Raw genomic sequence first — 12,369 nt, 5'->3', positions numbered from 1 at the left:
GCATTAAATATGGTGTATATATATGTTAAGATATTAAACATTAAAACTGGTTATTTAAATCTGATGAAACTTATTCAATTCAATCAAAACTTATCAAGTACCTACTATATATGAGGCACTGTGCTGGTGAGATAAAAAGACAAAAAAAAGTCTATCTTCACCAAATTTACATTATACTGAGTGCATACAACATGTAACATTTATTAAGAAAGAAAATTAGTTCTTAAGTCTGGATTTAGGTTCAAATAGTACCACTAACTAATAATAACAACTGGCATTTGCATAATACTTTAAGGTTTACAAAGAGCTTTACAAATATTATCTAATTTGATCCTCACAGCCACCCTGGGAGGTGCTGTTATTATCCCCACTTTACAGATGAGAAAATTAAGGCAGAAGAGGTTAAGTGTCTTGCTCAGGGTTACACAGCTGGTGTCTATGGCTTGATTTAAATTAAAGCCTTCCTAACTCCAGGCCTAGTACTCTATCTGCTGGGCTACCTGTAGGTCTTTAGGCAAGGACCTTCATCTCCCTGGGCCTTCGTTTCCCAAACTGTAAAAGGATGGAACTTGATTAGATGGCCTTCTGAGATCCCTTCCAGCCCTAGTTCAATGATTCTACACAGATATGTAAATACACAGTAATCTGAGGAGAACAGCACATTAACTGGGGGCAGGGATCTCTGGAGAAGGGAGAGAATGGGTAAAGAGCTTATGCCAGTGCTCCACGGCAGGCCTGGAATGGAGGAGTAACATGACGAGAGGCTAAAAGGATGGACCAAACTAAGGACTTTATCTTACTAACTGTTCCTTTGCAGAGTAAAAGGATTTAGAAAATAGAAAATTTTTGTTAATCTTTACAGAAGAAAAACCTTTGTGGCACGTTAGAAACAAAAAGCAATTACCAAAAATATCTTGGAAGCTGCTTAAACAATCTGCATTGATATTAAGTATGTGGTGGACACATGCACAAGCCATGCTGGAAATCATTTTCAAGTGCTGATTAAAATATATTAGTAGAATTTAAAAGTATCTAGATTTATGACCTGCCACTCAGAAGATGGTTAAAAGAAATAAATTCCTTACCATATAAAGACTCCATACTGGCAGCATCATTGTCAATAAGAGCAGACGCTACCCATACTATTCCAAGAATAAGCAGCGCAAGAAGAATCAACATCACAACGGTTTCCAAAATTCGTGCTCTAATTCCCTGAAAAGTGTAACCAGAAAAAAAAATTTAAATATCTTACTCCATTTGCTAAATTTCCATTATATGAAATTGCAGAAAAATTCTTTACAGAGGAAAGGATGTTGCTTTATTCCAGGGGAAAAAAACACTACGAGCTTATACCTCTTAAGGTTCTCTAGTTGATTTTTCCTTTTAAACCCATGGGAAATACTATTACCTTAAACTTGGAAATAAAATACATTTCTCATTAATCTCATGATTCCATAAAAACATTCCTTATACCATATAATTTTGCAAAGTCATTTTTAAAGATGGATTACTTTCTTAACACTTTCAGCTAAGAAAGGAGATTAGCAAGTTTTTACCTATGATTTCAATCAAGGCAATGGAAGGCCAATTACGGCATAGAGCCAAACAATTTAGCCAGCATTAAACACAATTTAGGTACCATGTATCACTTTACTTAAGAATAGAATTTCCCACTGTAATTAGTTCTGTGTAGTTCTTCACAGTCTACAGAGCCCTCAAGTGTGCAGCTAAAGAACTGCTCATTTTATTTCTGTACTGCTATTACATTAGTTTTATGGATTACATCATTCCTTTCTCTTTTTGGATAGGACATTCACTAATTCACAATACTAAGAGCATTACATTATAACAATTATTTTAAATATAGAACTAATTTTGTAGTGAAGACTGAGATGTTGTAATTTAAAACTAATTGAGATCTAACCACCAAAATAGGAAGAAAATTTAAAAAAAACTAAGAGAAAGTATTTTATTACATTTGTTCTGAAAAATGATACCAGAAGACAGAACTAACATTTTAAGACCAATATAAGCATTTTAAACTATAATGCTAACTCTATGATACAATTCTATAAATACTAATGTTAAGGTTACAGACCAGTTTGTTGTAAATTATAAAGCAATGTGCTTTTTTTTAAAATGGGTAAAATTTATTAGTAACTGAGTTAAGAATGAATGCCTGGGGTATATATTTAGTTGACTTTTTTTTACTCAAGAGCATTTGAAACAGTCTTTTTCAATTTTTGAATGAGTGAAAACAAAAATGATAAGATACACAATTAGAAATATTATTATGGCTCAGTCACCTAAAAATGGAAATTAAAGAATAAAAATAATATCACTATTAACAACAGACATTTATATAGCATGCTTTAAGGTTTGCAAAGTGATCTTATTTGATCCTCACAATAACCATGTGAGCTAAGTATATCTTATAGCATTTATGTCAATTTTACAGATTAAAAAACTGAAGCACACAATCTATATGACTAAGCAAGGGTCACTGATCTTTTCGCTCTAGATTTTGGCTATGACATTCCTGGGAGTTTTCATTTTGGGTTTTCTTTCAGGAAGTGACTGGTGGATTCTTCCTATATCCACTTTACCCCCTGGCTCTAAAAGATATGGGAAATTTTCTTTTAAGATTTCTTGAAATATGGCATATAGTTTCTTTTTTGTTGGTCATGATGTCCATAGAGTGCAATGATTCTTAATTTTTTTTCTCCTCAATCACTCAGGTCAGCTGTTTTTGCTATGAGATAATTTATATTTTCTTCTATTTCTTTAGCTTTTTGACTTTGTTTTAATATTTCTTATTACCTCATGGAGTCATTGGCTTCTATTTGCTCTATTCTAATTTTCAGGAAGTTTCTTGCTTGGGCAAGGTTTTGTACCTCTCATGCCAAGCTAGAACAATCTTTCCAATTCTTTCTTATTGTTCTCACTTCTTTCCTCAAGTACTCTCAATCCATTTATGAAAACATTTTAATTTTTAATCTTTTGCTTCATCTTTTTCAGGAATTCGAGTCGAGTCTCTGTGTTCATGCCATTTTTCTCTGAAGCACTGCTTGTAGATGCTTTAGAGTCATTCTTTTCTGTCTTTGTGTCTTCAGTGTCCCTGCTGCCATAATAGTTCATGATGGTAGCTGTTTGTGCCATGAAACTGTAATGTTGTCTAGAATAAATCCTCTGGGATGGAGTCCCAGGAGGACCGATCTGATAATGAATATGGCAAGTAACATTTTCAAAAGCCCCAGGAACCTTAAATAATGCCACTTGGTACCACAAAGAATAAATTTACTATATCTTCAACACAACAGAGCCTCAAATATTTGAAGGCAGCCTTTCAGGCCCTCTTATCCTGCCAAGTTTTCTTTTCTGTAAGATTTAACCTATTTGTTCATTAGCATTTGGTCGCAAGGTCCTCTCACTATCCTAGTAGCTTTCATTTGTAGCTTTCATTTGCTCCAGGTGGTCCTTGTCTCTAAGATTTGGTCATAATACTCCCTATATAACCCATATAGAACACAGCTGCACCTTCCTTGTTCTGGATGATACTATCCTATTAATGCAGCAAAGAATAAGTCAAGTCAACAAGCATTTATTATATGACAGACATTGTGCTAACAGCTGGAGATACAAAGAAAAGCATGCTGCCTACAAGAAGCCCGCATTCTAATGGGGGAGGGGGAGGAATATCTAAACTGAACGCATGCAAGGCTTAGACAAGGTAAGCTGGAGGTCATCTCAGAGAGAAGGCACTAACATTGAGAGAGAAAGAGAAAAGTTTCTTGTAGAAAGTAGGATTTTCATCAAGAGTCTGAAGGAAGCCAGGAAAGCCAAGAGGTAGAGGTAAGGCAAGAGAACATTTTAGGCACAGGGAACAGCTAGTAACGAGGCAAACCAAGTTTTATTAGTAGCCACTTCAAACTATTTATTCTGAGCTTTTTATTCAACTAAAATATTTTCACTCTAATTGTTATTAAGTCACAGTTTATCTAATAAAAACAACTTTACAACTTATCAGATACTATGATACATATGGATATATCAAGTTATAGATCCATATATATGTGTATATATGAGATAACATGTAAGATTATATATATTATATATATGTGTATACATATATAAATATATAATATGTGTGTAAATGTGTGTAGATATAGATCTATCTATCTCATTTGAGTTTCATAAGCCTCAAGGGGTAGGTACTAAAGGTTTGGTCTCCATTTTCCAGATGGGGAAACTGAGGCTTACGGAGATTAATCACGTGACTTATAAATATCTGAGATAAGATTTGAATTCAGGTTTTCCTGATTCCAAGTTCAGCATCCATTCACTACACCAGCACTGCTCTAACCTCTATTTGTCCGACTACTGAAGCTAAGTGAATATTACTTTTCAATAAAGTGCATTTCCAGAAAACATGAAAAGTTGATTAACTTCTGACTCCACTATAGTCCATACTCCAACCTTCACCCCACCCTCTTTATCTGATTAATCTGGCTGGACTTAAGAGGGAGAAGTTTATGGTGGGAATAACTGTCAAACTTCATTAGAATTTCAGATTATAGCCAATACTTTTATAGGATGCTTACATTCAGTGGGCATTCACCAAATATAGTATTGGTCTGAATAGAAGCTACACTTTTCCCCAGTCTACTTTATATAGTCTCAGGGAAGTCTACAATAATCAATGTATTTTGACCACATGGAAAAAAATAATAAATTTGCACATTCCCTAGATTATGTATATGTACATCTGTGCATATATGTCCCCTTAAAAAGAGGAAATCCCACAGCGTTATGTGGGAATGGGTATATTTTGTGAGTGTGTGTGTGTGTGTGTGTGTGTGTGTGTGTGTGTGAGTGATTCCACTTTAGGGATATGACCTATATTGAGGTATAGGCAAGGTTCACGATGGTATGTTTGTATCTTGATAATTTCTATAGACTAAAATCAACGAACCTCAGACATTTAATTTGAAATCTTACCTCTTTAGAAGCAGAGGAATCCCAGAATTCTAACATCAATAAGAAACCACTGTAACTATCTATAAGAACATGAAGGCTCATCAGAGTAAATACCACAAAATAAGATGATTACCACAAGGATTTCAACATGCATACAGACTGGTGGCACAGAGAGTAGAGCACTGGCCTTTGAATCAGGAAGATCTGAGTCCAATGCCTGTCTCAAACACTTGCCATCTGTGTGACCAGTCACTTGGGCTATCTTAATCTCTATCTCCTCATCTACAATAGGGGCACAATAATAGCACCTCACTCAAAAGGTTCCTGTGATGATCAAATGAGGCAATATATATAAAACACTTAGAAAATCTTTCAGGATTATATGTGTTGGCTGTTATTAATAAAATCATTGCTAATATTATTAGGCTGCAAAGACTTAGAAAACTTAATAACCACATGATGATCTATTACTTCATGTATACAAATACATCAAGGCAACCACCACCTAGCTACTGTGCTGCAGTGCTCAGAAGCCACAAAAGGAAGCAATTTCAAAGGTATTTCAGAAGACACTGAAGTGTGCAGCAATATTTTTTTAAAAGTTTTAGCCATAGGGTCCACAACTACAAGCACCAGTATAAATAGCCAATTGGCAGTGCTTCCCAAGACACACACCATCACTAACCAAGGTAGCCACAATCTCTATTATCGCCACTCTTTACTGATACCAATATGCCTGGTTTGAAGAAAATATCTCTAAACAGTTAAGTCGAAGAAACAGTTGAACACACACACACACACACACACACACACACACACACACGGTGAACAAGCCTATATTTTGCAACAAAGAAATCATGAGGCAAAAAAATGGTCATGAGAGGCCATTTCCAGGAAACATACTGGAAAAAGGACTGCCTCTGAAGTCTTAAGACTTTGAGTAAATATGTCTTTGGATAAATCACTCAAGCTCCCTAGGACTCAATTTCTTCATCTGTAAAACAAGGACAATATCTATAGTACCTACCTCACTGGGTTGTTGGCAGGCTCAAATGCGATAACAAATATAAAATACTTTTTTGCAAATTATAAAAGTGCCATATTCAATTATTAAATACAAGATTTTAAAAATTAAAACAGCATCTTCTACAAGAGCAGCAAAAAGGTAGCCCACAAAATTATGAACATGATCACAAATATTTTAAATCACTGACAATTAACTGGCCAGTTTTTTAAAATCATTTTCTAGACATCACTAAATTTCAACTTTAAAAAATAAAGCACAACTAGAAACGCCCCCTTTAATTACACATAAGCAGTCTCTGAATTCAGGTTTCTTAAGCATTACTAAGTACTACATAGTCTTGTAGAGCATATAATAAAGAATGACAGCCATTCTGGAGTCCTATTAGTTGAGTACAGTAATTTCAATAATTTCAATTCTATGTGTCTGCATTTCACAGAAAACCCAATAGCGTAATGCATAATGGCACCATGGGTTCTTCAAGATTCTGTCTTTGGTCTCCCTTTCTCCTTTTTCTATACTCTCCCCTTGGCAACCTCACTCACCCCTATGGCTTCCACTACCATCTCTAACCATATAACTTACAGTGAATCTACATCCCTAGCTCTATTTCAAACTGCCTAAATCATTTTAATGTGGCTCAAACACCTCAAATTCACCGTATCACAAACTGAGGTCACATCCTTCTCCCTAACCTGCGCTTCTCTCTGACTTCATTATTTCTGTGAATGGCATTCATTCAGTCTCTTATGTTTAAAACCTTGGTCTTATTATCTGTGGCTCTTTCCTCCTCTACCCCTTCTATTGCTAATCAGTTATCAAGTTCTGTCTCTTCTACCTCACTTACAGTTGTTGTTCAGTCTTTTTTTTTTCAGTTGTGTCTGATTCTTCATGATCCCATTTGGGGTTTTCTTGGCAAAGATACTGGAATGGTTTGCCATTTCCTTTTCCAGCTCATTTTACAGATGAGGAAACTGAGGCAAAAATGGTTAAATGACTTGCCCAAGGTCACACAGCTAGTAAGTGTCTGAGGACAGATTTGAATTCAGGAAGATGAGTCTTTCTGACTCAGGCCTGGCACTCTATCCACTGTGCTACCTAAACTGCCCATTGTCTCTATTCTACCAACACCATTCTAGTACAGGTCCTCAATACCACCCACCTAGAATATAGCAAAAGTCTTCTAACAGATCTTCCAGTCTTCACTCTCTCCTGGTTCCAATTTGCCCTTCAAACCACTGCCTAACTAAACTTCCTTAAGCACAGATATGCTCCAGTCAGTGTGTGTGTTTGTATACATATACAATATATATTTATTCACTTTAATGTTTATGCTGTATATATTTTTATATGTCCTTTTATCTCTCCCAATAAAATGAAAGTGCTTTATGAGTAGTTCTATGTACAAAGTAATTCTTTGTACATAGATCCCTCGGATCCAGCACAGTGCCAAGCATATAGTAGGTGCTTAATATCTATTGATTAGTTAACTGATCTGCATACAGTATTTACTTAAATGTTTGCTGAATTCAGTTTTGTATTTAGGGAGAAGCAAATAACAGATTTACACAGCCTGAAATAAATCTTGGGTCCTACGCCACATCTTCAATAAATATTATTTCGTAACATAGGTAATCACTGGACTCCGGAGACTAAAAGAAACCACCGAGATCCAACTGTCCCACTGGTTCAACATGACAAAACTAAGGCCCAGAGAAGTTAAATGATTTGAGTCATACAGCAGCCAGGCAGATCATTCTGACCATTCTTTAATAATACTCCCTACATCAAAAACTCATCATTTTAAGCAAGCACCTTGCATAACTAATCCAAAGTATTTGTAATACTACAATTTGGACAACACAGCAAGCAGGACTTCAGCAAGATAGGAAGCAGGCTAGTAGGTACACTGTCAAGTAAGGTACGGACAGTTAGTAATTATAAGTCTAGGCAAGCATGCAGGGTCCAGAGTGTAGGAAAATCAGCTCAAAGACTGATAAGCAAATGAAGCCTTTTGCTTGAGGGATTAGGACCACAGAATTAGGATACTAGGAAATACAGAGTTAAGAGCACTAGCAAAGGGTCTGAGTGCTGAGGAGCGAGGTGTTAAGCTGAACAGTTTGAGTAACTAGTCAAGTATACCTAGGCAAGCTGTAAGTAATATATACAGGGCACTAACAGCAAGAATGAAGCTTGATGGTGGGCCCCCTCAGACAGTGCTTCCTTATATACCTGCTCCCAGAGGCATAACTGGTCTCAATATAGGTGGGTCTAAGGCTGAAGGTACAAATGGGTAAGTAATACTGGTTAGAGTGAGTTTAAGTGGATCCTCCTCTTCATGGTTCTCCACAGCTTATGTCAGTATCTCTTCTAACCTTTCTCTCATGACTTCCTGTATTTCAATAAAGCTGTTCTCGTTTTTCTTTGTTGTTTTCTATGATATTTTATACAAGATATCCCAATCTCATTTTAATCTATTAGAACTTAAAACTGCACTAAGACTTTTGGGGAGACCCTGTATATCACAAACAGCCTAGTCTAAAACTTTAGGTAAAATCCAATTGAAAATTCACTTCCAAGTTACCTAGGGTTAGCTTATAAGATAAGAGGGGATACAAATTAACAAACTGTCCTTCCCACTCAATGTTAAATAATACAACACCTGCTTCAAAATGCTGTGTCTCAGAATTTCTGGTATACACATAAGCCACTATCAGCAGGATGTAAGCTTTTGGTTATTTTTCCAATAGTGGTAGGGTTTGTAATGAATTCTAAGACTGTTGTCCAGGGATACAAAGATATTTTTAGTGTGAAATTACCTGGGCCCTTAGCAAAGGTCCAATCTGCAACCTCGGTCTCATTAGTACAATGTTCTAACTCAGAGGTTCCCAAACTTATTTGGCGTAACTGCCCTTTTTTAATAAAAAATTACTCAGTGTCCCTCTGGAAATCTACTTTCCTTAAACCTTTAATGATTTTTTAAATTTGCATGATTTCAAAAATATATAAAATATTTTCTTTTAGAATGATGCATCTTAAATTTAATAATTTATCGTAAATTTGTGGGTTTTTTCTTGCATTGAAATTTTGATGCAATATTGCATCATGTAACTGTATAGTATCGTACTGCAAACAAGTCATTACACACACATATTCCTGCTGATGCATGCTTGACTTCCCGACAATGCACAAAACACTCACCTGCCAATACCTGCTTGTTAAAACCTATCAGCGGACTTGACAACTGATTGGTTATAACTTGGCATTTTGTGTGTTTATTTGTGAAATAATGTAATCACTATGACTTTAACTCTATTATACAACAGATGAAACATGTAAAATGGTTTTTCAAAATTTTCTCATCTTCTCTTCTTTCCTTATGCTTCCATTGCCACTTTGTTTTTATTCAACACTCCCCAACTGCACCCTGGCCTACTACCACCCCACTGGATCATTCCAGTGCCCCCTTGGGGTGGTGTCACCCCTGTTGAGAACCTATGTACTAAATGAGCTAAGTATCTATGGTAAATCTGTGAAGTGGTTTACTCTTCTGTCACTCAAAAATAGTGACTGACCATAGGAATGAGAAATGAAAGAAGATCAAGCTATTCTGCCATTAATAATTTATAACATAAAATTCCTACCTTGGTTGAGATCTTAACTGAATTCTCAATATAGATATAATAAATAAAAGACAAATTAGCTATTATAAAATCACCTCATAAAAATCTACAAAAATATAAGATAAATTAGAAGTGATACACATTTGCCAAAATGTATCAGCCTTAACTTTTTCCTGAATGATATAACAATAGAGAGCTCTAGTCCAGGGTCCAGAAAGTTTTTACATAAAGTACACATTTTGTTTATATTTTTACAAGATAAAAACAACACAGACAAATTACAAATATAGGCAGGATTCCAGATGTAATAAATCTGGCTTTATCATACAGTAGCACAATGCTTTCCAGATAAAACTATCAAATAGAAACATATGCTAAATTCTAAGAAAGTTATTTTGTTAAACCCATGGCTAAAAAGAAATAGAAATTAAAGGACCTTAATTTCAAAACATATATATAATCTAAGGTGAAACTCAATTCTATTTTTAACACTAATATCACAAAAAGAGATTTCTGAAATTTTTGTTAATAGAAAATCAACTAAATAAGTCAATCAACAAGTATTTATTAAGACAGAACTTGGCTATACAAAATGAATCTTACTAATCAAAGAACTTGTTTAACAGAACAATTTGTTTCACATCTTAACAATATTCCCTAAAAGAAGTACAAGAAAATGTTTCAGCTATCCAAATAAAAACAATTGCTAACATTAGCTGTTTTACAGGATATTATAAAACCTAACAAAATTATTAAGTATCTTTCTACTTGTCTTATAAATTACTCAAGATTGTTCTATCAATTGATAAGAAATACCTGGCAATTACTAAAATGTAAGGATAAAAGAGACAATTTTTTTCTCATGTCAGCTATATTTTTCAAGTAACAAAGGTTCTTTCTGTAGTTAGCCACAAAATCAACTAAACGTTATACATGTGGAGTTCAGTTGATGGGAAGACTATTTAGCTTTTTTGTAACAAGCAGAATTTTTATCTTTAAAAAATTTAGGAAAGAGGTGATAACTACAAATAATCAAGATAATTTGTTAAATTAATGCATTTAGTTCCATTTGATTCATTTAAGTGCTGAAAGTCAAAGAATACAATGACTTTCTTTCTTGATATCATTAAGATATTCAATGCCCAAGAACTACATGGTTTTTGTAATATGTTGCTTATGATTTATAAACTTTTAGTTCTAGTACTGTCTTGAAATTAATAAAAAGCATAGCAAGAGCTTTTATCATGACCATTAATCACCAGCAGGTCAGCATAAAGACAAAAAATCTGCCTACTGCTCATCTTTCCATTACGAGTCAGAAGCTGAAGCTGGAAAGCCCCAAGGGGAAGCTTCCAATCAACTCCATTCTTGCATACACTGAGCTAAAAGATGGACCAGATGTCAGGATAACTCACTGAAATACCCTTCAAACAACAGTTGAAGTAGCAAAACATCATGTCAGAGAAAGAAGGTCTCTATTATTCATCTTAAAAAGTGAGGAAAGTCTCTATTAGATAGAAGCTAATGACGTGCCAGCAATTTTGCTCCTGACATAAATTTAAATTTCCAATGATTAGAAATTACAAACATGGAATCCCAAAAGTCGTTCAGGAATTTCTGATTTTTAAACTTTTCTACCTATATTCATCTCCTATAGAAAATGAAATGCATATATTTGAATGAGTATTTTCTGAAGAAAAATCTTCCCTTCTGAAAGATGGTAACTAGATGAATACCCAAGGAGAAAGAGAGGACTGCTATACAGCTAGGAATAAACATCAAAAGAAAGTCTTGATGTCGTTAATAGTCCAACTTTAAGGCACAGGAAAAAAAAAAAAAGCAAAACTCTTACCCTAGAAGTCTAACCTTTCTTATTTCTTAAACTACCATTAACCCCACATGAGCTGAAGACAAATAGATGTGAAAGAGTGTTAAGGATGAAACACACAGATTTTAATGATTTAAAAGTCAAATAGCTGAAATGAATATGACTGCAATTGTTGTGGTTTTAATGCTATCCACTACATGTTTAGCTGTTCTGTACTATGCCTCAATGAAATAAAAATTACAATGTACTACAAAAGTCCTAACAATAAGCTGATATGTTTCTATGGTGATGAACATTTAAACACAATCCAGCCTGGACATTTTGACCTCTTGCAAGGTATGTAAACAGTACTTTATACACTATGCCTCCACCCTTTAGGAAAGCCTGGGAAAAATTTCTACATTTGTGGCACATTTAAAATAAATATCAAGTCCATTGTTCTCATTTAACAAAAAGGGTCTCTTAGTAACATTAAGATAAGGTTTGCTCAGTATGACATTTAGAATTACAACAAACATAAATGCTGTCATCCAGAGAAGATCGATAGAAACACTAATAAAGAACTAAAAATAAAAGCAGGTATTAGATTTTTAAAGCATGAAATAACTACAAACATGCATTTTTAGCACCTGTCAATTTCCACCACCCCAGTCCCCCTTGTTCCCAAGTAATCATTGAGAGTATAAACAAAAGGAGCTCTGTTCTTAAATGTAGCTTGAAATGTAACTTATTTTAAAAGTTATTTATATTGAAATGCTTCTACTTCATGCTACATGTTCTACATTTATATGCACACACATGCACATACACACTTCTTTAAACTGGATACTACAATAGAGTACAAAAAATGACTACATCATCTCTGAAGTCCTTTCCTAGCTCAAAATCCAAAGATTCTATAATTCTAGGAAGAAGAA

At 34.6% G+C, this 12,369-nt stretch overlaps 1 protein-coding gene across 4 annotated transcripts in view; it reads right to left on the bottom strand.

The window, feature by feature from the left end:
* The window catches only part of LMBR1 (limb development membrane protein 1), a 189,195-nt gene that overhangs the window by 64,224 nt on the left and 112,602 nt on the right, over window positions 1–12,369 (bottom strand). For all 4 annotated transcript variants that reach the window (XM_078152605.1, XM_021009600.2, XM_021009601.2 and 1 more), the window contains one exon: window positions 1,086–1,212. In XM_078152605.1, coding sequence (XP_078008731.1) covers window positions 1,086–1,212 — 127 coding nt within the window. The remainder of the gene's footprint in view (window positions 1–1,085; window positions 1,213–12,369) is intronic.

The sequence above is a fragment of the Phascolarctos cinereus genome, unplaced genomic scaffold, assembly GCF_003287225.1.
Source record: "Phascolarctos cinereus isolate Bilbo 61053 unplaced genomic scaffold, phaCin_HiC Scaffold_1;HRSCAF=81, whole genome shotgun sequence".
NCBI classification, from domain to species: domain Eukaryota; kingdom Metazoa; phylum Chordata; class Mammalia; order Diprotodontia; family Phascolarctidae; genus Phascolarctos; species Phascolarctos cinereus.
Note: the sequence above shows the minus strand (reverse complement) of the source record. Positions and strands in the feature narration are given on the sequence as shown.